Raw genomic sequence first — 25,900 nt, 5'->3', positions numbered from 1 at the left:
GGGGGTGCCTGGACAGGCAGGTGCTGGGGGTGAGATGATGGCCATGGGGACTGGGCCTGGGAGGGGTACACGGTTAAGAGGGTGGATTTGAGATGCTGCCAAGGCCAGTGGGCAATAGGAAGTGGTGGGAGGACAAACTGAGCCAGGTCCTGGCTGGCATCATTAGGCAGTGGTCAGCTGGGTGCCTCAGGACCCAGTCCCCAGCCACTGCCACCCAGGGAGCCCGTAGGCCAGTCCTGGTGGTTTCCCGCTGGGTGTCGGGGGTGCCCAGGGCATATGATCAAGGCCCCTCTGGACACATAGAAGGCTCGGTATAACTAGACACTGGCCCTGGGACCAGAGCCAAGACTAGGCCGTCAAACCTAAAATCAGCATTTTATTCCATTAAAAACCACTGTTCCTACATCTAGAACTACGCCTATAACTTAGAATCTAAATAAAAGCCAGCCAACATAAATAGGAGGTCACTTCTGAAGAAATCAAACTCTGTGGAAGAAAAAAAAAAGAAAAAATAAGTAAATTTCTAACAATTCTGATGGTATCCCAGATTAACCAAACTAAATGCCCAGGTCTTCTCTCTGATGTGTGGGTATCACAGGCTCGCATGTTGTAACCCTCTATTGAGTGGCTGCCACCAGCTCTGCCTTCTCAAAAGTGCATGAGAGCCTGGATAGACACCCCCGTGGGCTCCAGCCCAGGGCCTGATGCTGGGGTGAGAACAGCAAGGTTCCAGGAGGCCCTGGCGACCCTCATTCCCAGCAGTGCCCAGCACCCTGTGGTCACAGGAGGGTAAATGTCAGCTCTTTCTGAAGGGATCCCAGGAGTTTAATGAAATTAGCTCCTTCAAAATGCTCCATTGTGGCTCTGACGCCAGCTCAGGGACAGATAGCCTTGGGAAAAAGGCACTGGCCCTGGTCTCCACAGGAGCCCTGCCTGCCCCCACGACTCACCCTAGGACAGGAGGGAAACGAGTGCATCCAGGAACTTGCTGCGGTCCTCGGCTTTCAGCTCAATCACTGCAGTAATGAAAGGAAAACATGGTTGGGATGGGAGGAGCAGGGACAGAGCAAGGGGAGAAGCCGTCAACTGTCAGGTTAACTCCCACATCCCCGCGGCCACAGCCCTCCACCACATTCCACAGCGCCTTTGCTCCCTGATGGCCTGGGGCCCATTTAACCCTCAGAAACAGTCAGCTACCTCATCGATGTGGTAGGGGCTGTGGCTGTGGGGAGGACCCAGGGGACAGTAACAGCCAACAGAGGGAACACATGATGTGACACTCTGAATACCACAGACCCAACAGAGGAGCCTCCCACCCTGCAGACACAAAGCCCTGCAACTGAGTGGTGGGAGAGGCCCTGGGGTCTGGCAGGAGGCCAACCTTCCTCCTGCGTTGGCCTGTCCCTCAGCCCCAGTGCTCTATTCTGTAGGAGGGGATGCAGTGTGGCCTGCCCCCTCTGTGGGCCATCAGGTTCGGACCAGCATGTGGGCCCTTATCAGGCAAAGCCAGGCCGGCCTGGTCCTGTGAGCTGTACACCTCAGGTCACAGCTCCCACCATATCCTCTGTAAGTTGTCTGCCCAGGGGAAGCCCCGAGCTCCCCATGTGGAAGAGCTGGCACACTCTTCAGGCCAGCCAGCACCAACCTGTCCCGTGTCTCAGGCATGAGACAGGAGTCAGGGGGCTGCCCCTGGAGTGAACCCACCCAACACGGGGCCACAGCTGAGAGGACCAGGCAGGAGGATGCCTGCTCTGGACACCCGAGGCAATGGGCTGAAGGCTGGGGCTCTGACTGCAGTGACTGGTCCTCGCTGAGGATCAGGAGGTGGTGTCCCTTCTGAGAGATGGGTACCATGGATTGAAGTCCAACCTCCCAAATTTGCCATGTTGCACCCTGACCCCCGGCACTTCAGAATGTGAATATACCTGGAAATGGCCTTTTAAAAGGGGAATCAAGTTAAATACGGTTATTAGGGTGGGACCTGATCTAATCTACTGTCCTTACAGGAAGGATAGGACACAGACACACAGAGGGAGAGCCGCATGAGGACACAGTCAAGGCAGCCGAATGCACGCCAAGGAGAGAGGCCTCAGGGGGAACCAGCCCTGCCACCTTGACCTGAAATGTCCAGCTCCACACAGTGAGACATTCATTTCTGTGGTTTAACCCCCGCCAGTCTGTGGCACTTTGTCACAGCAGCCAATCTCACTAACACGGGGTTAAGTGCCAAACATCTGCTTTACTTTGAAATTTGTTGCAAGCATAGGAGGCAAACATGGCTCAGCGGTTCAGCGGGTTAAGAACCTGACATAGGGTCCATGAGGACGTGGGTTCAATCCCTGTCCACACTTACTGGGCTAAGTAAGGATCCGGTGTTGCCATGAGCTGTGGCATAGGTCCCAGACGTGGCTCGGATCTGGTGTTGCTGTGGCAATGGTATAGACCAGCATCTGCAGCTCCAATTCAAGCCCCAGCCTGGGAACTTCCATATGCCACAGGTATGGCCCTAAAAAGAGAAAAAAAAAAAAGGAGCAAACATGGCCAAATGTGAACCATGTTCACACTAGCATCTAGAGAAGCTGTGGGTGGAGTGGGGGTTGCTGGCAGCCTACAGGAAAGTCTCCACAGAACCACCCTACAGCAGTCTCAGGGCACCATGGTGTGACCTGCACGGCTGCGGAGGTGGTGCCCTCGTTGCTGCAGGCCTTGCTGTCTCTGCACCCACAGAAGTGGCAGGTGACACTGAGGAGTGAGGCTGGGCCCAGGAGGCCCTGTTGGCCAGTCCCCAGGCTCCTTGGTAAAGTGGGCTCAGGCTGGATTGTACAGAGCCCGGCCTGCCTGTCAGGGTCAAGGTGCAGGGCCTGGGCCTTTGGAGCTGCCAGAGCTGGTGTGGCACCTGGGGGCTGCTGGCAGGGCAGCACCAGCACCTCCCTGGTTCCAAAGCCAGCACTGACCCTGAAGGACTTGGCAGTGGATACTTACCTGACAGATCGAAATGGTTGTGCATCGTCCGGGAGTTGGTGCTCTCTGCCGCCTTCTCAAACGCCCGGCCAAAAAAGCTGGGGACACACAGAGGCTCATTGGGGACTGTCCCTACTATGGACCCTCCCTGCCCAGGGACATGCCAGACTCGACTAGGCTCCTCACCAGCCATCCCCCTGCCCTCTGAGGGCTCAGGCCACTGTTTGGACAGCCACCATCTCACAGCTGCTCCCACCCCTGCATCCCACCGAGCCCTTTCTGGCCCTCGGCATGAGCATCCCCCAGAGCCTCACACCCACTGCCCAATGCAGCTGGCTTCAGGCCGGCACCGTGCTGGCAGCTGGGGCAGTGAGAGGCAGAGGCTCGGTGGGAGCTATGAGGCGACAGGGGTCTTAGTGGACTTGGGGGACTGAGAAGGGTTACAGGGTGTTTGGGGGATTAGGGGCACCTGGTGTGGACTAGCCAGAGCTGCCAAGAGGGTACAGTTCAGTGGAGACACGGGGAACATGGATCCAGCCCAGGGGCTCAGGGCTGCCGTGGAGTTAGAGAGTAGTGGAGAAGGGGCTCTGGGGGAGGACGGAGGACAGAGGAGACGAGCCTCCATGGCTGCTCTCCCAGGAGACAGTGTGGCATAGAGCTAACCGCTGCCCAGCACAGCCACAGATGGGCAGCCTGAGTGAGGATGCAGGCGGCCATGATGCCACCTTGGGAACCCAGCCTAGGAGCCCCAGGTCAGCTGCTACCCCTGTGACTTTGACTCTGAGACCATGGCGAAGCCTTGGAAAGCAGCCCAGCAGCATGGACGCACTTGTCTTAAAAGCCCATTGTCCCCCGTTCACTGTTAAATGGGCTTTGCAGACACCAAAGGAGGTCAAAGCTCACAGTAGTGGAGCTGGGCCTGGTCCAGATCCAGTGTCCTCCAGGCAGAGGCTAATAGGAGCTAACTGGAGAAACTGAGAGGATTGGGACATGGGGTGGTCCTCAGCCCCCACTCGGTGTCCAACCAAGGTCACCTTCTGGGACGTGCTGGTGAGGCCCAGGCCCAGGGTCCCGACTGCGCCAGGGAGGCAGACACCTGAGGACGGCGACAGGAAGTCTCTGGTAGTAGTCACCAAGTCCTCCAGCTGTGCAGAGCTTGGAGAGGCAGTGGGGGGAATCAAGGTGCCCCTCACACTCTGCCTGAGGGCCAACACAGGTCTGGGGTGGGGGGAAGGGTCAGAAAGATGCAAGGAGACGTGGGAAAGGTTCTCAAGAGTGTGCGATGAGCCTGTGCAAGGAAAAGCCTGTGTCTGTGAAAGAAAGCTAAACACAGTCTAGACAGCCAATGGGGATGACAGGGACTGTCCCCTCCACTCAGCAAGCCACCTGCTGTTAGAGTCCCCTCCACAAAGACATTCGTGAAAAAGTGAGAAAACAAAACCAAATGAAAAAGCCACTGAAACCCAACTGGGTTTCCTAGACTCTGAACAGAGAAAAGGCCAAGAAAAGAGGGGAGCCAGGGCCCCACGGCCAGCTGCTTCTACCCTGCAAGCGCTCTGCCAGGAGAGGCTGGCATCCCTAAACCTCAGAGGTACAAGTGATCTTGGCAGGTGGGCACTCCACACCACAGGGAGCCATCCTGTGTTTCAGTCTTGTAACTCAGCTTTCCATTGCAATTGGCACATGTCAACATTTGGGGTTCAGACTTCCGGGGGTGGGGTAGGGATGGGAGGCGCTGCCCGGCTCTCCTCTAATGTCAGTGAAGGACCATTCATAAGTATTTCCAAGATGATACCTAGCTGGTCTCAAGGTACCTTGCAGGTCAAGCCTAACTTCTGGGGTGGCTGACCCTTCGGGTTTTTCAGTGCAAACTCTTTGCTCCTCAAGAAAGTGTTCAGGCCCTAGGAGGGCAGGGGGTCCCACCCAGGCTGGAGAGCTGGGCACCCTGCCACCCATCCTGGGTGGGATGGCCCCTGGCCCTCCTGGGGTAGCTGGATGCCCTCGCCTGGAGGCTGGACACCCACACCACCCCTGCATTCCCCTCCCCGTGCTGGGGTGGGGTTCCTAAGAGGCCTCAGGTCACTCACAGGAAACTGGGTTACCTGGAGCCCAGAGACAAGCCCTCATCTGTGAGCCCCAGTGCTGGTTTCCATCCTGTGCTTTCAAAATGAGGCCCCAAGGACTGGCTGCCAGGGCTTGGGACAGGCTTCGGGGGACTGGCAGGGCAGGTCACTGCCATCCTTGGGGCTTGCCTGCTGCTGAACCTCCCTGCACACCCCAGGCTGGACCTGGCAGCTCGCCCTCGGCCCCACTGAGCACACACTTGACACTGCCCTAACCTGCAGCCCACGTACGTAAAGCCCCCTTGTGTACATAAGCCCCCACCACCCTGCCTCGTGGTGGAAAAGGCCATCCATGGCCTGGCGCTGAGGGCAAACACTGCCAACTAGCAGGATCCATGGACCAACACCTCTACAGGCCCCCAGGACTCACTTCTTTTTGTCCGAGCTGTCAGTCTCCGGCGGGATGCCCACCATGGTCACGGTGCCCTGCTCCACACTCAGCGGTGCGGCCATCACCAAGGGCAGTAGCTTGCAGCGCCGGTTCTTTGTCTGCAGAGGGAAAACACACCTTGGTCACAGCTCGTGGGGCCAGCGCACTGCCTGGTGCCTGGGTGCCACAGTGGCTTTAGCCAACCTTCCTTCCCTGAGCTGCTTCTGCTGAACACGAGCCCCAGCCCATGTGAGGCCTCTCCTCACAAGTGACCTGGTCGGTTAGCAGCAGCAGCACAAGGGTGGGTGGGAAGCGGAGGCCTTGGCTCAGCTGAGGAACACGGCTCAGGAAAGGGGGTGCCCACCCACTCCTCACCCAGCACACGAAGGACTTGAGCAGGTGTCTGCTGAGCAGGCTCAGGGACGCTGGCTTGGAGAAGAGCATGACATCGGGAGTGCCCTGCAGAGGGGGAGCAGATGGTCAGGGGGCCACTGGCAGGCATGGTTGGCACCGGTGCCTGCAGGGAGCTGACCTCCATGAGGGAGCAGTAGAGGAAAGGCCCTTGGGAAATGATGAGGTTGGTGCAGAGGCAGCTGGCGATGGTCTGCTGGGTGGCTCGCAGCTGCTGCTTGGCAAGCTCCAGGCCATGATACAGTTTGTCCAGGTTGCTCCTGAAACATGGCAGACACACAGCTTTAGCACAGGTCACAACTGGGTCAGGGGTTGGGGGAAAGAGCTCACTCCTCTCCCTCCCCAGCTGCCGTCCTGGGAAAGGCAGGACTGAAAGCTGTACAAGCCCAGAGCAGTGGCTGTGGGAAGTGGGCAGGGGGCTGGCATCAGAGAACTGGAGATGGAAAGCCAGCAGGTGCCCTGCCTGGCAGATGGATTTTTCCCTTCCCCAACACAAAGGAGGGCTCCCCTCTGTGGAGAAGTGAGGTCTGGGAGCATAGCCTAAGCTCCCAGCAGTTAAGGGTCCCCGAGTGTCATGATGGCTCCCCACCCACCAAGATGCAGGCTTCATCCAGAGACCCAGGGCTTGCTGGTCTTCCACAGCCCCGCCTTTTTTTTTTTTTTTTTTTTGGGTCTTTTCTAGGGCCACACCCGCAGCAAGTGGAGGTTCCCAGGCTAGGGGTCGAATTGGAGCTGTAGCTTCTGGCCTACGCCAGAGCCACAACAACGCCAGATCTGAGCGATGTCTATGACCTACACCACAGCTCACGGCAACGCCGGATCCTCAACCCACTGAGCGAGGCCAGGGATTGGACCCGCAACCTCATGGTTCCTAGTCGGATTCGTTAACCACTGAGCCACGACGGGAACTCCTTTTACCTTTTTAGGGCTGCACCTTTGGCACAGGAAAGTTCCCAGGCTAGGGATCTATTGGAGCTGTAGCTGCCAGCCTACGGCATAGCCACAACAACACTGGGATGCTTAACTCACTGAGTGAGGCTAGGGATCAAACCTGCATCCCCACAGACACTAATGTTGGGTTCTTAACCTGCTGAGCCACAAGAGGACTCCCCACTGCCCCCGTCTTGAATGTGGAAGACCACCAGACATTGGAGAAATGCCTGTGGCCTTAAAAAATGGCCCTAGAGGAAACAGATAATTTGGAGACCAAAAGAAAGCTTAAAATGAAGTCTAATTAGTATCTTCAGAGAGATTTGGGAAATACATTAATAAACTAAAAATAGGATGCTATGGAAAGGAAAAATCAGAAACTGAGATGTGTTTGTGGAAAGTAAAATGGTTGCAACAAATAAAAAATTCGCTTAAAGGCTAGAGGATAAAGTCAAGAAAATCTTCCTTGCTATAATAAGCATTCCGCCAGAATGAAAGGGCTCACCTAAAAACTCCATCTAGGAGTGTCCATCGTGGCGCAGCAGAAATGGATCCGACTAGGAACCACGAGGTTTCGGGTTCAATCCCTGGCCTCACTCAGCAGGTTAAAGATCTGGCATTGCCATGGGCTGTGGTGTAGTTTGCAGACTAGGCTCGGATCTGGTGTTGCTATAGCTCCGATTCGACCCCTAGCCTGGGAACCACCATATGCTTCCGGTGCGGCCCTAAAAAGCAAATAAATAAAAACTCCATCTAATGCATGAAATGAGAGCCACTCCAGATATCACCAGAAAATTCTGGAACACTGAGAATAAAAGAGATCCTGAAAGCTTCCGGTAGGGTGGGGGTGCATTTACAAAGAAACAGAACCAAAGTGGCTCAGACTTCTCATTGGCGTCACTGGCAGCTGGGAGACAGAGAGCAAGGGAATCTAGGTTCAACAGGAAATTACTGCAACCCTGAATTCTGCACAAGCTAAATCAGCAATCAGACAAGGACAGGAAAGACGAAAGATATTGTCAGATGTGCAAGAGCTCAGAATGCTCATCAGAAATGTGCCCTTTCTTTAAAAGCTGCTTGAGAATCATGCTCTAGCAAAATGAGGGGATGAAAAAAAAAACAGATGAAGATTCCAACCTGCTGGATCCACCCCGGGGGCAGTCTGGGCCAGCAGTGGTGGTGCCTTTGGCAGGCTTAGAGAGCCACAGGGCTGGGGAGCCAGAGGACAAAGCTCCTGGACAAAAGGGGTTCAGGGACTGCCCGCTGGAAGGAGAGCTGGGATAACCGGATATGATAAAGGAGGCAATTAAGAGCTCCAGGAAAAACAAAGAGCTGTGCCCGAAGGGAATATGATCATCACACATTAGTGACTCTGAAAAATTTTATTAGCACAACCAAGTAACACTATTTATTGATCTTCATCTTTTAGAATCAACCTATAGCCAAGGATGAGAAGACTCACATTCTGTCTTCTGCTGCATGATCAAGTGTTATCAACCTTGAACACCTGAAAGGATCTTCACATACTGGAAGTTTGAAGGTATGGGCAGGAGAAAACCAGGGGTGCAAACACCCTTTTCTTACAAACCAGGGAGAGGAGACACTGGTGAGAAAAGCCGCAAGTATGTTACTTAAAAGGAGCTAAAAATAGTAGCTCAACTATAGACAGGAGGGGAAAGAGCACAGAAGTGGGATAAATGATCTTTTGTCATAGCAGGAAGTCAGAGACAATGGCTAAGACAGTCTGTCAATTCTAGAAGAAAGGCAGCAGTAGTTGGCAGTACAGTCTTTTGATTTTTCCATATTTCTAGATAAAAACAGAGCAACTCCATTATAAAATCAAAGACCGGGGGCCCACATTTACAACATAAGGGAGTGAGGCACACCACAGATCCCAGAATATAAGCAGGTGAGAAGAGAACCCCAACCGGTGACAAGATGTGTACTGTCATCATCAGAGTGGGAAGGAACAGGGAGGCAGAGGGACCTAAGAAAGATGAAAACTCTAGGCAACTGAGAGGAGTTTTGCCCTACCCAAGAGCAGGTGAGTGTGAGGGCCGCAAAGACCAGGAGGTGGAGCAGGCAAGCTCCCGGAGGTCCACCTGACGGGCCAGAGTGCTGTGCCACCCTGGGCCCCTCACTGAGGAGAACCGACTGAGGGTGGGATCAAAACTGAGCCTAAGAACAACTTGGAAAAGACAGGCAGAGGCTCTGATGAAACATACTGGAACCGTCATGGAGGTTCTAGCCAGGCAATTGGCAAGAAAATGAAGTAAAAGGCAGTTCGATCAGAAAAGAAGTAAAAGTATCTCTATTTGCAGTTGATGTGATGTTGTATACAGAAAATCCTAAGGAAGCCACCAAAAAAATGGTTAGAAATAATAAACAAGTTCTGCAAGGTTGCAGGACAAGATTAATATACAGAAACTGATTGTATTTCTGTGCAGTAGTAATGAGCAAACCAAAAGTGAAATCAAGTCCATAACAGCATCAAAATGAACAAAAAATTTAGAAATAAATCTAATAAAAGTGTAGTTTATTCTCTGAAAACTACAAAATATTGTTGAAAGAAATTAAAGAGAATCTAAGTAAACTGAAAACCATTCCATGTTCAGGGATTAGAACACTTAATATTATTAAGATAGCAACACTCCCCAAATTGATCAATAGATTCCGTGCAATCTGACTTCTTTGCAGAAATTGACAAGCTGATCCTAAAATTCATGTGGAATTTCAAGGAACCTGACAGCCAAAACCTGCCAAAGAACTACAGTAATCAAAACAGTGTGGTACTGGCATACAGTCAAACATGTGGATGGATGGGAGAGGAGAATCCAGAAATAAATTCCCGCATTTATGGCTAACTGATTTTCAACATGGGTGCCAAATTAATTCAGTGGGGGAAAGAAGTCTTTTTAGCAAATGCTTTTAGAACGGTTGGATGCCCACCTGCAAAAGAATTAAGCTGGATCCCTTCCTTATAGCAGACACAAAAATTAACCTCAAATGAGTCATACACCTAATGTCAAGGCTAAAATTACAAAACTCTTATAGAAAATATAGGTGTAAGTCTTCATCACTTTGGATGAGACACCAAAAGCACAAGAAACAAAAGAAAAAAACAGACACCTCAAACATATCAAAATTAAAAACTTTTGTGCTTCAAAGGACAAAATTAAAAAGGTAAAAAGAGAACCCACAGGATGGGAGAAAACATTAGCAAATATACATGTGTTGAGAGACTTATATTTCGATTATATAATACAATTCTCAATAATAAAAAGACAACCCAATTTAAAAACAAAGGACTTGAATACACATCTCTCCAAACAAGATACACAAATGACCAATAAGCAAATGAAAAGCTGCTCAACATCATTAACCACTGAGAAATGCAAATCAAAGCCACAGTGAGACCACTTCACACACCTAGGCCGGCTGCGCCCAGAAAGACAATGACAAGTGTTGCTGAGTATATGAAGAAACTCAAACTCCTATCTGCTGCATGTGGGGACATATTACAGGTGAAGTCTCGCTCTGGAAATAGTCTGGCAGTTACACAAAAGGTGAAACAGAATCACCACGTGACCCAGCAATTCCACTCCCATGATATAACCAAGAGAAATGAAAACTTCTCCACACAAAACTCACATATGTGTTTTAATGAGAGTATTTTCATTATAGTCAAAAGGTGGAACCTATCCAAATGTCCGTCAACTGATGAATGGTCCATCCCTAAAATACAATATTATTTTCAATAAAAAGGAAGGACATTCTGATGGGCTACAACATGGATGACCCTTGAGGACAGTATTCACAGTGAAAGAGACCAGTCTAGAAGGGTCACCTAGTGTCTGAATCCATGGATATGAAATGTCTGTAGACGACAGGTTTGGGGTGATGGGGTGATGGCAGATTTGGGAGGTAATGGCTGAGGAAAGAAGGCAGTGAAAATGTTCTAAAGTTAAATAGTGGTGATGTTTGCACAACCTTGTGAATATACTAAATGCCACTGAATTGCACATTTTCAATGAGTGAGTCATATGGCGTGTGAATTATAGCTCAGTAAAGCTGTTTGAAAAAAGTGAACAGATCAGGAAACCCCAGAAAGCAGGCCCTCCATTTTTAACATTGCACGGAAACTCTGTGAAGCTGGAAGAGCCGTGTGAACTGTGCCTCCTCCGGAAAAGTCAGGAAGACTAAATTCACAAAAATCTGAGCAACAGACAAGTACCACAGTCACCTCTTAAAGTTGGAAAAAAGAGAACAAAGACAATAGCCTCCTTCTTGACAATGAAAATTAACCAGAAATGCATGCCCCTAAAAGATCGAAACTGTAATGCTCTATTTCAAAACAAGCTGAAAGACATTAAAAAAGTAATATAGGACATCTCAGGAAATGAGGTTGGAAAAAATTAGAAATAGCAGAAAAAGGGAATTCCCGTTGTGGCGCAGTAGTTAATGAATCCGACTGGGAACCATGAGGTTGAGGGTTCAGTCCCTGCCCTTGCTCAGTGGGTTAACGATCCGGTGTTGCCGTGAGCTGTGGTGTAGGTTGCAGATGCAGCTCGGATCCCGAGTTGCTGTGGCTCTGGCGACCCCTAGCCTGGGAACCTCCATATGCCGTGGAAGCGGCCCAAAGAAATAGCAAAAAGACCAAAAAATAAAAAAAATAAATAAAAAATCATTTAAAAAAAGAAATAGCAGAAAAATAATTGAGAAATGAAGGCTGAACTCGGAAGAAGCACAGGAATGAAATAAAACCCCATAATGCCTGAAGAGATATAGAAAGTGAGAAAGAAGAAAAATTTAAAAACCAAAAAGAAAAGAGAAGAAAAGGATTCAAGAGAAAGTGACACACAGAGTTCCCTGATGGCCCAGTGGTTAAGGATCCAGTGTTGTCACAGCTGTAGCTGTGGTTGTTGCTGTGGCCTGCGTTCCATCCCTGGCCTGGTAACTTCTGCATGGTGAGGGTACAGCCAAAAACATTAAATCAAAAAAGAGAAAGTGATACATCCTCAACACAGGCAGGCCACATGTTTCATGCGCCCCCCATCTCTGCTGGACTGAGACCCCAACCCCTGCTTGAGCACTCACTGCAGAATGCAGTCACCCCCACACCCGGGGGCCCTGTGAACTGCCTCCCCTGTGTGAGGCCAAGGGCTGGAAGTGGCCGGTGGGGAAAGTGGCCCTCAGCCCTGAGCACTACCTGGAGAGACTGTCCAGAGCCTGGATGAAATTATCTGTCCCGGAGCCGTCCTTCTCGGGGCTCTCCATCAGCGCCATGGTGGCAAAGACCACATCACTGGCCAGGAACTTATGCTTGAAGCCAAAATGGATGCTGAAAGTCTGGATGCGCATGTCCTTCATGCTGCAAAAGGAGGAAGCGACACAGCTGTCATTCTGCATGTGCACAGGAGTGTCCTCAAATTGGGGTGAGCTCTCAGGCCGGCCAGGCCAGCACTAACGCTCCCTCCCAGCCTCCATTGATGCTTGTAGCATGGCCATTCCAGTCAGAGAATGCAGGGGGTCAGGAGGCCTGACACCAGCCCTGAAACCGGGGCCCTGGGTGCCTGGTGCAAAGCTGACAGCTCGTCAGGCAGCGCAGCAGCTGACTGTGGGTGCGGGGGAGGGGGGTACGTGTGGTCCTTTCCTGCACCCCAGGGCACCAGGGCAGCCTGGCCCAAGTCCTCCAGCAATACCAGAGGATCTCACCTGAGCCTGACCTCAGTGGACCCTTCCCAGGGTCCAGTGAGGAAAAGGCCGGGCTGACCTCAAAGGTCTGCACCTCCGCCCCGGGATTTAAGGATTCTAGACTTTTCAGGCACTTTATGAAGTCCTATTTCCAACCCAAAGAGAACTCAAAACTTTGGGGAAGGCTAGTCAGGTCATGCTTATCTGTGCATTCTCATTTTCTTTTTTTTGTTATTTTCGGAATGTGGTTAAAGCTGAAGCCTTAACCAAGCTTCAAGGCATGTTTACCCAAACTTATTCGCAGACTCTTCAATCATCTCCCGCAAATTCTCCTTCAAGGAGATGTCCATGGACTGAAACTTCTGTTTCACCTGTTTCAGGGGGAGGCTGGAAAGAGGGAGCACTAGTCAAGGGAGGTGCCTGGCTTCAAGCAGAAATCATGGGAACACCATGGGATGCAAAGAAGGGGCTCCTGGTGTGATGCCTCCACTGACACCCCAGTGTGGCCTTCAGACCAGATTCTGGGATTGAGTGAGGAGGAACTTAGCTGGATGTTACAACCCAGTTGGTTCCAAGGAGGGGCCCTTACCTGGGGGACTTAAGGCTAGGGCCTCGGAGCCTCAACGTTCACTCACCCCACGTCTGCAAGGAACTCCTGGAGCCGCTTCTGCCCGTGCAGGGACCAGAGCTTGAACCTGGCTGCGGTGTAGCACGTGTTACACAGGCTGTCATGCAGGGACCAGTGCTGGTAGAGTGCCAGGCGGAGGCTGGGCCTCTGGTCAAGGAGCTGTGGCTGCACAGTGATCTGACCACCCTGTGACCACCTCCTGCACAACCAGTTATCCTCTGAGACCTGAGCAATTCAACCTTGGCCGAATCCTGCACATATGGAAAGTCTATGACGTGTGGCCAAGCACAATTATCCATGGGGCCCTGTAGCCACACAGGACTTGGAAGGCCCCAGCACATGCCACTAGCCCAGGCCTCTGTGGGACCCTACAGCCTCCTCCTCACCCCACATCTTACACGAGCTCTCCACTGGTCACGACTGTGGCTGTGAGGATGGTCCTGACCCCTGCAGGCCTCCTCTCACCCACACCGAGAGTCTCTGGGCATGTGGTGGGCTCTGCCCTCAGGCCTGCCCCTCCTGACGGCTAGATCCTAGGGCCACTGTCCTCCCTGCCCACATCTAGGCATGCCCTGGTCCCTGGATGTCACATGTCAGGACCTGGCTGCCCCATACCTGGCACCTCCTCCTACACCTGTCGGGGGCACTATATCCCTCTCCCGACCTGTCCTAGCTCTCTTTTGTGGTCTCCAGCCATCCCAGAGCAGGCACAGGCTGGCCCCATTCCTGCCATCAATGCAGTGAGACCACTGCCATGGCTCACACCCACGCCTGCCACAGTCTGTCCCTTCATTTGGCAGCCCAGGATAATCTTAAGCACCAAGATCCAGCCCCCTCCTCAAGCTCACCTCAGGACCTTTGCATGACGATGGGCTAAGCTCTCCCTCCCCTGAGCGTGGCTCAGCCTCTCCAACACTTTCCTGAGCCTTGTGGCCCAATGGTCCACATTGCTCCCCAAGGCCTCACGTCTTTCTCCTGAAATGTGAGCTCTGTAGTCACACCTCCTTACAGTTTTCCCACCTGGCTTGACATGAGTGTGTGAACCTGCTAAACTACCTGAACCGCTGGGGTCCCATGTGCGTTCACCTGAGTGTGTGCAGCACCCAGCGTGCCCTGATATATGCAATGCTTCTGAACACAGCAAAGCTGCATGGCCAGGCCAGACAGGGACCAGGAGGCCTGAGCCACAAGGATACTCATACTCGAAAGAGATCCGCATGCAGTCAACGGAGAGCGCATGCTCCTCATCCTGGTGCCGATGGCTGTGCCGGGACACATGCCTCTGCAGGACGCCCACGTCAGTCACGTACTTCATCCTGGGAGAGACCATGCAGCATGGGGCTGGGGATGTGAGCACCCAGAGCGGGAGGGCTGCGTGCTGGCCTCGCCAGCTGCCCCCTCACACTCTCCTCTGGGTGGTGGCTGCCAGCCTCACTCATTTGCCCTCCTGGGTAGATGCCATGGGCAGTGGGCAGACCGCATCCAGGGCCACTGAGCAGGACTGACAGCAGGGCCTCACCTGAGGGGCCACCAGGATGCTTTAGTGGGCAGGGCAGAGTGGGTGCAACAGGAATCGGGGGCTCATAGGCCTCTGCAAAGTTCAGGAACCCAGAGCAGGAGGAGGGACCCTGGGATAGGGGTATAGTCTCCACATGATGGCACCCAAGCAGCCAGAAGGAGGGATGCTGGCCTACTGCCCCAGGCATCTGCACTCTGAGGTAAGAGAGATGAGAGCACCAAAGCCTTCAGGGACACTGCCCCTCAGCCCCCACTGCAACTTCAGCTGCAGCCAGGCCATGCACAGGACCATCGCAGACAGTTCAGGGAGCACGTCCTTACTGGGTGATTTTGTCTTGCACCCACTGGTCCGTTAGTCCAACGATGGCCCACCTGGAAGGAGATGAGATGGAGTCTTGAACAGGGCAGGTGGTACTGTGTGACCTGACCCAGACACTCTATCAGACCAGCAGTCTCACCCTGCGGAGCAGACAGGTGACCGGGCTCCCACTGGGTTGTCACCACTGTGGGCATGCTCAGTACCCAGGAGGGAGATCCCCTATGACAAGGGCAGCAGGCCCCCACACCTGCGTCCTGACTCGCCTGGCTGCAGGCTACCCTCTCTGGCACAGGGTGACAGCACCTTTGGGCCTTGGCGTGGCCAGTGCCAGGCCCTGTCCCAGCCCCCTGCCATTTTGGGGCTCTGACTCAACACAGACTGTCACAGTCCCCACTGGAGGTGGTCAGGGCCAGGAACCTCACCAGACTGTCACCTTGCAGAGGAGAAAATTGGGACCCAGGGCAGAGGGCTGGGAGGGCCAGAACTACTGCCCCTGGCTCAGGCTCTGCAGGTTCAGTCCCCAGTCAACCCACCTTCAGATGCCACAGTGCGCTGAGTGTGGCAGACTCAGAGGTGGGCCAATGGTTACCCCTACACCAGATTTCACCTGGTGTGGGAGGACAGGGCTATGCAGAGAAAGTTGTGCCCCGACTGGGGCCACGCACCACAGCATGTCGCTCAGGTCCTTAGACATCATCCACGCCAGGTCGAACATCAACATGGCCGACTGCAAGGAAGAGAAGCCTGAGGCCAAAGTGGCCGAGCTCATGGCAGGGCCAGACCCACACTCCCAGGCCCAGGTCCCTGTAAAGAGGTCTCCCGACAGGGCGGTCTATAAATGGAAGCGTCCAGCCTCCTCTGAGAAGATGGTCTGGGTTCCAGAAGGAGACCAGGAGATCAGCGTCCGACCAGGAGACCCTAAAGCCCTGTCTGCAGTGAGACACTGGCCTGACTTCAGCATCTCCAAGGAAACTGGTTTCCAAGAGAGCTTCCCAGCCATGCATCTGTTTCCACCCGTGAACCCACCTACAGCTCAGAATCCTCCCGCCAAGGGCAAACCAATCTCAAAAGGGGTTCTGAAGTACCTGCTCAGAGGCCAAGGCCCCAGGTCAAATTCTGAGACTAAATACAGGATTTTTACTAGAACCACTTTCTAGGTCCCCTTAAGGCCCTGAGCTCTGCTCAGCAGCACAAGAATCAACCCACTGGGTTTTCTGATGAAAATCCTAACACACAAATCAAGTTTCATCTTCTTGCACAGAAATCAGCGCAGGCTCGTTCTGTTTTTTGATGATGAACAGAAAGAGTGGCTGCTGTTCCCTGAGCACCTCTGAGTGTGAGAGGCCATCCCAACAACTGCCTTTGAAGTGAGGCCTGCTATCTCCCTTTTTCCCAGGAGGAGAGGCTAAGAGCAGATCCTCCCCTCAGGCCACAGGGTGGAAGCTGCAGGGCTTGGATTTAAACCAGTCCTCGGGGGCTCTAAAACCTCTGCTGATTCCTCCTCCTCTTTTAGGACAGTGCCCCCTAGAGTCCGGACATGGCAGTGAATCCCGGGATCTGGACTTACTGACGTCCCGTGGTATTCGTACTGTTCGTAGTCAAAAAGGATGTCTCTTCTGTAAAGACACAAAAGTAGGTCTTCAACAGGAAGCAGAATAGGAAAACAAACAGTGGGAAAAATGCTAGAATGGACGATACTCAAAGAAACCCAAACGAAATCATTTGTTTTCACTTATTGACTCTTCCAAGGACTGAAAGTGTACAGCATTGGGAAGGGAGTGACCGGGGCACAAACCTTGTGTGGCTACCAAAGATGTAAAATGGCACAGTCCCAGATTCCACTCCCCACAAGAAGTTAAGGCAAGACAGCAGTTCAAAGGGACAAGCCAGACAGGCCTCGCGGTGTGCAAGGTTGTTTGCTTCAGCCTGACAGTCACCGCAGAACACTGAAAGCAACCTCCAGCTCACAAAGAAGGGGAAGGCCAGTTCGGCACCGTGCACTTTACAAAGGCCTGTGGAGATTTCCGAACTATGGTTCTATTACGTGGAAAAGTGCAAAATTAGGTGTGATGATGTAAAACGTGCACAAGCACAGACAACCCCGGGCAGATCAATCCAAAGCTGGAACCTCTTCCTATTAGTGAAAATGGATTATATTCACTTTTCTTTCCTGCACTTCCCCAAATGATTTTACAACCAGCCTCCCCAAGTGGGGCTGACAGGGGCACGCCCTTAGATGGAGCAGCAGGGCAGGGGCTGGACACTCAGACACCCACGAGGCCTTATAGGGATGCAATTAGCAGGGAATTCCCAGCAAGCGCACTGCTGCATGTTCACCTTGAGCTAGAGTATCCTCTCCAACATTTTCATTTAAAGCACTTGAGTTTTTTTAACTTGCAATATGAAGAGGAACTATGGATAGCTTAGTTTTCTTTTCAATTTTTTTTCTATGAGGAGTTTCATACAATTCCCATCTATTGAATTTGTAAAGAAAAGTATCTAGATTTAGAAAACTATTAAAACGAGGGACCAGGGCTGTCATCCCTAACAGATGGCAGGTGTTGGGAGCTCTTGAGCCCAGCCCATCACTCATGGGACATGAAGGTGACATGGAGGGTCCCTGAGCTTTTCCCCAATGCAGGGGCCACATGCTCAGTCCTAGAGACACTGGCCCAAAGGCTCTAAACTCAACACATTATCCTAAAATGGAAAAAAAAAATGCACAAAGCCCCCAAGGAAAAGCCAGGCATATCAGTGATACTCACCCCACCCCCCACCCCCAGCTGTCCCGCAGGCAGGGCTGCTGATGGAAGGACCCTCACCTGCGGGCCTCCCACTCTCTTCGTTGCCTCCTCTTCATGGTTCGCTCCACGATTTCCTGCTATAGGACAAAGAGAACAAAAGGTGAGCCAAGGAGTTTGGCTGAGAAGGATCCAATTTGTCAGAAGCCACTGAGGGTACAGCCTGCCCCTGGTGGGACGGCAGGGCCCCTCAGCCCCGTGGCCACTGTGGATGGGATTGGACGCTTCCCCAGCATCTGCTTAGGTGACACCCCAGGTCCACTGTCCCAGTACCATGTGAGCCACAAAAAGCCCACAGCTGCCACGTCCCCGCTTTCCCACCATGTTAGAAAGAACTCACGGGGAGTTCCTGTCATGGCTCAGCGGTAATGAACCTGACCAGGATCCATGAGGATGTGGGTTTGATCCCTGGCCTTGCTCAGTGGGTTAAGGATCTGGTGTTGCCATGAGCTGCAGTGTAGGTCACAGATGCAGCGGAGCTGCATTGCTGTGGCTGTGGCTGGCAGCTACAGCTCCAATTCGACCCCTAGCCTGGGAACCTCCATATACTGCAGGTGCAGCCCTAAAAAGCAAAAAAAAAAAAAAAAGAGAGCGCTCCTATTTCTCACATCCTAACCCCACTGTTTCCAGCAACTATTCTAATTTTACAGGCACAACCTCTTTCTCTTCCCACAATAAAGGCACAGGTGAGGGCGCAGTTTTAAAATCTGTAGTCTCTAGACTTCTGCTTGTAGAAGGATAGGTAGATGTATTTGTCTCTATTCATACACTAAATGTACCTAGAAATCCTGGTAGTGCATATTTAAAAAAAGAAAAGAGTCTGAAAGGTGGAGAGGAAGGCTGACCAGCCAAGGGTCCCAGGACCTGGGAATGTCACAGTAGGGAGTTCCCAGAGTTTTCCTTTTTGTTCATATATTCCAGAGAAGCTGGCCACACAGAAACACCGATAGAAGAAAAAATCCCCAACAAAAGCCAAAGAACCAGGAAGGACCGGCCTTGAAAGAGAAAACTTTTAGAGGATAACTGCTCAACTCTAACTGCACCACCACCAGAAACACCATGGTCCCACCCCATCCACCACAGCAAAGGCCCAGTGCCCCTCCCTACCTCCCACCAGGGTGGGGTCAGAGGGCAGGTATGGTGCCCAGTGCTAAGAAGGAGCCACACTCCTCAGGGAGAAACTGGGTCATCACAGATTGCTGGTCAGAAGGTAACATGGTACAGACACTCTGGGAAAGTTTGGCAGCTTCTTAAAAAACTGAACATATTAACTACCACAGAAGCCAACAAATGCACTCTTAGTCATCCATTCCAGGGAAATGAAGATTCATGTTCACACAAACCTGCACACAAATGTTTATAGCAGCTCTCTTCACAATAGCCGGAAATGAGATAGCCCAGATGCCCGTCAGGGAGTATATGGCTAAACAAACCGAGGTGGGTCCACACCATGGAACAAACTCAGAAACAAAAGGGAAGCAACTTGGAGTTCCCGTCATAGCTCAGTGGTTAGCGAACATGACTAGTATCCATAAGGATTTGGGCTCGATCCCTGGACCTGCTCAGTGGGTTAAGGATCCAGTGTTGCTGTGAGTTGTGGTGTAGGTCACAGACACGGCTCAGATCCAGTGTCACTGTGGCTCTGGTGTAGGCCGGTGGCTACAGCTCCGATTGGACCCCTAGCCTGGGAACCTCCATATGCTGCGCATGAGGCCTTAGAAAAGACAAAAAAAAAAAAAAGGGCAAGGAGGTGTTCTCGTTGTGGCGCAGCGGAAACGAATCCGACTAGGAACCATGAGGTTGTGGGTTCGATCCCTGGTCTCGCTCAGTGGGTTAAGGATCCAGTGTTGCTGTGGTATAGGTCTCAGACTTGGCTCGGATCTGGCGTTGCTGTGGCTGTGGTTTAGGCCGGGAGCTGCAGCTCCAATTCAATCCCTAGCCTGGGAACCTCCATGTGCTTCAGGTGTCCCCCCCCCCGCAAAAAGGCAAGCCATGGTCCTGAGGGAACTTTTGGAGGGTGATGGAACTCTTCTGTTCTCTGTCGTGACATGACTTTACACATTGTCAAATCTCATCAGATTAGACCTAGAGAAATTTATTGTGTAGAAGTTAAATGTCAGTAAAGCTGATTAACAAAACCCCCACGGTCCAAGGATTCTTTGACCCTCCCCAGAGCGCACAGTAGGGTCCTGTCCCCTTCCCTTGTGGCTGTGGGACACTGTGGGACCCCAAGCCTGGGCAGGAGGGCTCACACAGCTCACTAGCAAAAAACCAAACAAGTAAAAAAAATGGGCAGAAAACTAAAACAGACATTTCTCCAAAGAAGACAGACAGATGACCAACAAGCACATGAAAAAATGTTCAACATCACTAATTATTAGAGAAATGCAAATGCAAATCAAAACTACTTCACTCCAGGGAGAATGGCCATCATCAAAAAGTCTATAAATAACAAATGCTGGAGAGGGTGTGGAGAAGAGGGAACTCTCCTGCACTGTTGGTGGGAATGTAAATTGGTACAACCACTCTGGAAAACAGTACCGAAGTCCCTTAAAAAACTAAAAATAAAATTCCCGCGGTGGTGCAGTGTGTTAAGAATCCGACCGCTCAGGTTGCTGCAGAGGTGTGGTTCGATCCCTGGCCTGGCCAAAAAAACTAAAAATAAAGCTACCATATGATCCAGCAATATCGCTCCTGGGCATTTACCTAAGAAAACCATGATTTGAAAAGATACATGCATCCCTGTATTCACTGCAGCACTATTCACAATACCTAAGACATGGAAGCAATCTAAATGTCCATCAACAGAGATATGAATAAAGAATATGTCGTGTATTTATGCAATGGGATACTACTCAGCCACAGAAATAATGCAATTTACAGCAACATGGTGGACCTAGAGATCACCATACAGGTGAGATAAGCCAGACAGAGAAAGACAGAAATCATATACCACTTATATGTGGAATCTGCACATAACAAATGAACAGAGAAAATAAACACAAACTCATGGATACAGAGATCTGCTACTGGGGCGGGGGGGTGGGGGTGGGGGGGCAGGGACGAGGGTGAAGGGAACCGGGATCTACCATATGGTGGCGGCTGGTACTAGACTTGGGGTGGTGAGCACTTTGCAGTGTGTGCAGATGTTGGACTATAATGCTGTACCCCTGAAGCTTGTAGTAAAAAGAAAGAGCTCTTAGAAATCAAAGATCAGAAGACAAAGACCAGAACTTGGCTGGAAAATAGAACAAAGAGGTAAAGAGCCAGGCAAGAGGAAAGAAATCTGAGTGGGTCTGAGAAGTCTTGCTCAGAGGACCCGACACTCTAGAAAGAGCAGGCGAGCCGAGGAAGCAGGACGCCCCCCAGTGGACAGTGTCCAGACGTCCCAGACATGGCCCTGTGAGGCCAAGGATGAGGGGAAGACCCTGAACATCCCAGAGGCAAATCAGTCCGCACAGCAAGGACCCAGAGCCAGAGGCATCCACTTCTTCACAACACTGAGCACTAGAATAATCTCAGCCTTCCCGTTGCAGCAACGACCAGTAATCCTACATCTCGCAGAAGTGCACAGGCCCCAGGCCCACTGGGTGCAAACCACTGGTATCTATCCACAAAATACTTCCCCTGGGGTGATGGTCTAGAACTGCAGCTCCTCCACAGTGAGCACACACTGGAGGGACTGGGGAAGAGAGGGGCCGCTTGTGCTGCTTACTGTTTCTTCGTGCAGCTTTAGAAAGTGTTTGCTACCTAGGTGGTAAGCTGAGCAGTACCAAGTTTCATTTCATCAGCCGGGATTCTATGGCACAGACAGGGATACCGAAGCTCAGAGAAAGTCAGAAACCTGCCCAAGGCCGCACAGCCAGGGGAGAGGAGAGCCCTGAGTCAGCAGCCGTGCCTGCTGCCCCCCAGCTCTGCCAAGGCCTTTGGCTTCGGGCTGCTCTCTGACCTCAGGAGCAACCCCCGAGTTCCTCAAGATCATGGTGAGAGGCCTGAACCCACCTCCTCTAACCGTGTGCGCTTCTCAGAAGGCTCTGACCCCTCATCGCTTTCGTTTCCTGAATGTTCTTCATCTTCCTCTTCATCCCTAAAGAGGTCGTCATAGGCAGGAACTTCCAGGTCGTCATCTTGTTTAATAAGCAGTTTGATCTAAGATTCAAACAAAAAGCAATAAACCTCCTCTCTCCTTGACCAAAAACTATCCATAGTGTTTATCTCTTACAAAATCTTACTTCCTGACTGGCCTGTGTAGCAGAGCCCCATGTGAGAACTCAGACTCTTAGATGTTTTCTCATCTTCATTTCTGCTCAGTGAGGCACTGGGATCTGTGTGCCACATGGTGCGCAGAGGTACAGGTATAGTCCCTTAAGTCTGGGAAAAAGGTCCCTCTCAGGCCACACACACAGCCACCAAAGTGAACGCCTTGCAACTTGGCCTCGGACAGAGGACACAGAGACTGTGGAGACTCAGAGAAGGGCTAGGTGGCTGCTCTGCTCAGGCTCCAGGAGCAAGTGAGTCAGAGCCAAGCCAGGCTCACCATGGCCTCTCACACCTGGTCCCTATACCGCCCTGGATAAGTAGGGCACGTCCCTGCCCCATTTAGGGGCATCTCTGAGGTCTCCTGATATTCACTAAGGTTGGGTTGGCCTGAACTGGGAGCAAAGACTCAGGGTAGGGTTCTGGTCCCTACACCTCCCAGGTCGAGCAAGTTCCATACATGCACTCTGAGCACTTCCAGGGTATATGCTGTGTTTCTCATCCAGGATGGACAAGACCGGGTTCTCATCTTCAGGCTGCTCCAGCTCCTACTGGAGAGGTGGCCATGCTCCTTGCCAAGAACACCAGATGCAGTGCTGTCCATGCACAAAAAGGGAACAGACAGATGGATAGAACTCAGGGCCCCAAAGGCCTGCTTACCTGGGTATCATTGTACACGTTCACAACATTGACTGGCCTGTGAGTGTCACACACGAAAAATATGGTATCTTCATCGGGTTGAAGTATATCCAATAGGTCCACGTTAGCGCCACAGTTTATGAGGATGAAGTAATGGAACTGGAAAAAGAAGAGGGGCACCATGAGTGAGCGAGCACCTGGAGGAGCCTGTTTGTCTGCAGCATGAGGCCTGAGCCCTACTGAACGGCACCCAGCCTCTGCCAGCTGGCGAGGCCCCGATGACGAGGGGTCCATTGTGGCCGAGGCTGGCCTGTGCCAAGTGTTTAACAGCTCTGTGCGCTATTTCATTTCCACGACACTGTAAGGGGAGTCCTACGGTGTCCCTGCTTCAGTGAGGAGCAGACAGAGGCTGAGCATACTTGAGACTCACACATGGGGTGTAGAAGCTGAGGTGGACAGACCAAGAGGTCATATGTGTAACCGGGCCTCTCCTGACCTGACACTCTATTGTGATGAACTGCTTCTCCGTGCTAATTGTGTTGTATAGGCTTAAATTGCTAGCAATCCTTGCATAGCCCACAATTAACAAGCACCTAAATATTAAGCTAAGCCTTTTATTACATCCTGTCACTATAAAAAGTCCTTTCCTTGTAATGCTGAGTTGGTAGAGTTCCCTCCTGCGATGATAGGCGCTCCAGGTGAGGATGTATCTTGGCCAGAAACTCCAGTGACCCTCATGCACACTCCAGCCCCTCCTTGGGCAGCGGGGGGGGGGGGGGGGTTGTGAGGTCGGAGACGTGCCCGCTCTCATCATGGCCCCATGCAGAGGTGGGAGGAGTCCCAGCCTTTACTGCTTACACTGCAAGGGAAAAGTTATGTTCCTAGATTCCCACCTGGAAACTGGGATTCATCTTCTTAGAAAGATAAACGTAAAACAGTACTCTAGTCTAAAATAATTTTTTTGTTTGTTTTTTGTCTTTTTTAGGGCCGTACTTGTGGCAGATAGAATCTCCCAGGCTAGGGTTTGAATCAGAGCTGCAGCTTCTGACCTATGCCACAGACACACCAGATCTGAGCTGCATCTGCAACCTATACCACAGCTCACAGCAACGCCAGATTTTTAACCCACTGAGCAGGGCCAGGGATCAAACCTGAGTTCTCATAGATACTAGTCAGATTCATTACCACTGAGCCACAGTGGGAACTCCCTAATCTAAAATAATTTTAACTAGGCCTTATCAAATCAACCTGCCAAATTCCAAACACCTTACAATGAAATGTGTCTTCTAATCAAAGTTAGAAGCCCTCCACATTCATTATCTCTTTTTCGTTGTTGACTTTGTCTCCACAATTTGAGGATAAGTCAAGTCACCCAGACATATAGCTCACTTTTCCATAGGGCCTAATCAAATTTCTAGTAAAAAATATACACAACACATTAGAGAAATAGAATGCTCAGTGCTAAGAAGTTGTAGTTGAGTTTTAAAAAGCCTACCATTCTCTCTCTCTCTCTTTTTTTTTTTTTTGCTTTTTAGGGCCATTCCTGCGGCATATGGAGGTTCCTGGGCTGGGGGTTGAATGAAAGCTACGGCTGCCAGCCTACACCACAGCTAGAGCAATGCCAGATCCAAGCCATGTCTGTGACCTACACCACAGCTCACGGCAACACCGGATCCTTAACCCACTGAGCTAGGCCAGGGATCGAACCCACATCCTCGGGTTTGTTAACTGTTGAGCCACGAAGGGAACTCCCTAAAGAAGCCTACTATTCTCAAATGCATCTCTCATACCTGCTCTTTATGCTCAAGAAATGCAGTTTCAAGTTCTTGCCACCCAGAAACTGGAACCAGCGTATATGGCACGTGGTCACACTGGAACAGGGCCTGGAGAAAGAGTATTTTCAAAACCTATTAGGATGTCTGCAATCTACCTTGAAATGCACTTAAAAAAAAAAGAGTTGAAAGATAAAAACACCTGATAAAGTAAGGTTAGTAAAATGTTGATGATGGGCACACAAATGTTCACTGTACCATTCTGTCAACTTCGCTGAAAACCACTAAAGGAAAACACGGTTGGAAAGCTGACCTAGGTTTTCTGAGCGGATCCTGACCCAAGGGCCTAATCGAAGTTCATGGAAACACTACACTCTGTGCAGCGACCTTTTCTAACAAGAATCGTCATCTCCGGGACTGCTTATGACACCAGGGTGCCCGCAGCCCTCTGCCTCAAACCCCACAGAAAGAAGCCGCTACGGGTCTCAGGTCTCCCCGATGCAGCCTAGGTTACTGCAGACACACTAACTAGTCTCCTTGCTTTCTGCTTAGTTCTCCTCTAACCCACCCAACACTGTCCCGCCAGGGAAGAGCCCTCGCCCCAGGCCGAGCTCTCGCCCAGGAGGGGGTCCTTGCCCCGCCCCTCCCCTTGCCCTGTTCCCCCCTCCCTTTGCCCTGTCCCCCCCTCCCCTTGCCCTGACCCCCACCCTTGCCCTGTCCCTCCCCTCCCTTGCCCTGTCCCCCGCCCGCCGGCCAGGTCTGCAGCTCTCACCTGAAGGATCTTGCAAGCGCACAGAGCGTCCACGTCCGAGGCCACGAAGAGAAGGACCCTCTACCGGGGGGGAGGGGGGGAGCGAGTTTGCCGAGCGTTTATACACGAATCCCGGCCCCTCCCGCCCCCCACGGCCACACCCCCTCAGCCCTTCCCCGACAAGGCCTCGGGCGCCCAAGGCAGGGATCACCTGACTCTGGACCACCTCGTAGAATTCCTTGCGGAAATCGGACACGAACATGGCCACGGCGGCGGGATAGCCCGAACGCGCGCGGGGACCGAGAGCCCGGAAACCGTCAAGACTCCCGCCAAATCAGGGCTCTTTCGATTGGCCCAGGGACAAACCAGCGACCCTCGGCTCCCAGACTTTTCTCCTTTCTGATTGGCCTGTTTGGAGGGCGGGCACTAGCGCTCCGCCGTTCACGGCTGGAAGACTTCGGCCTGCCCCCAAAGGGGCATCTGCCACAGGCTGGACGCGCTGGTGGTTGCGCATGTTAACGCTGACTCCGTTTAACTGGAAACCCGACGCTCGGTGTTTATCTTTACTTTGGGAAGAAAAGCCTACTGCCCCTCACTGAGACCTCTAGAAAAAAGAAACCTTCCCTCTGCAAATTAAATTCGTGTGTACATCAAAGAGTGCTTCCGTTTAGGATTTCAATTGGCTCTCGGCCTGGTTCAAGGGCGGAAGGGTGTCTTACTTCCGCC

The 25,900-nt window shown here is 51.8% G+C and overlaps 1 protein-coding gene across 36 annotated transcripts; it reads right to left on the bottom strand.

Annotated features, from left to right (window-relative positions):
• Positions 1-356: 356 nt before the first annotated feature.
• On the bottom strand, positions 357-25,475 carry CDC45 (cell division cycle 45). 36 transcript variants are annotated; one of them, XM_084994131.1, is made up of 20 exons: positions 25,386-25,475; positions 25,196-25,255; positions 24,442-24,534; positions 22,473-22,810; positions 21,758-21,904; positions 17,777-17,832; positions 16,750-16,991; positions 16,522-16,570; positions 15,488-15,681; positions 14,637-15,007; positions 14,314-14,433; positions 13,125-13,256; positions 12,778-12,876; positions 12,005-12,166; positions 5,987-6,125; positions 5,830-5,913; positions 5,455-5,573; positions 2,983-3,059; positions 951-1,016; positions 357-486 (listed from the first exon to the last, which is right to left on the bottom strand). In XM_084994131.1, exons 11-19 carry the CDS (start codon positions 14,430-14,432, stop codon positions 952-954), a joined length of 996 nt encoding a protein of 331 aa, XP_084850257.1. In that variant the 5' UTR covers position 14,433; positions 14,637-15,007; positions 15,488-15,681; positions 16,522-16,570; positions 16,750-16,991; positions 17,777-17,832; positions 21,758-21,904; positions 22,473-22,810; positions 24,442-24,534; positions 25,196-25,255; positions 25,386-25,475; the 3' UTR covers positions 357-486; position 951. The 36 variants fall into 36 exon arrangements, 33 of the variants coding, with proteins under 33 accessions (XP_084850257.1, XP_084850255.1, XP_084850252.1 ...); XM_084994129.1 differs by having other exon boundaries at positions 14,957-15,007; XM_084994126.1 differs by having other exon boundaries at positions 15,620-15,681.
• Between the last annotated feature and the right edge of the window lie 425 nt (positions 25,476-25,900).

The sequence above is a fragment of the Sus scrofa genome, chromosome 14 (assembly GCF_054392235.1).
Source record: "Sus scrofa isolate SSC_HxYL_T2T_F1_AM1 chromosome 14, Sscrofa_HxYL_maternal_Yorkshire_Landrace_v2.0, whole genome shotgun sequence".
Taxonomy (NCBI): domain Eukaryota; kingdom Metazoa; phylum Chordata; class Mammalia; order Artiodactyla; family Suidae; genus Sus; species Sus scrofa.
The sequence above is the reverse complement of the archived record's forward strand: the minus strand, read 5'-3'. Positions and strand labels throughout refer to the sequence as shown.

Bases quoted from the DNA above. Each gene is read 5' to 3' on its own strand.
- CDC45 (XM_005670938.4), bottom strand. From the start codon at position 25,436: ATGTTCGTGTCCGATTTCCGCAAGGAATTCTACGAGGTGGTCCAGAGT. The intron at 25,256-25,385 runs GTGATCCCTGCC...CCCCCCCGGTAG, and splicing joins ACGAGGTGGTCCAGAGTCAG to AGGGTCCTTCTCTTCGTGGC. The intron at 12,167-12,777 runs GTAAACATGCCT...CTCCTTTTGCAG, and splicing joins GAGTCTGCGAATAAGTTTGG to CATGAAGGACATGCGCATCC.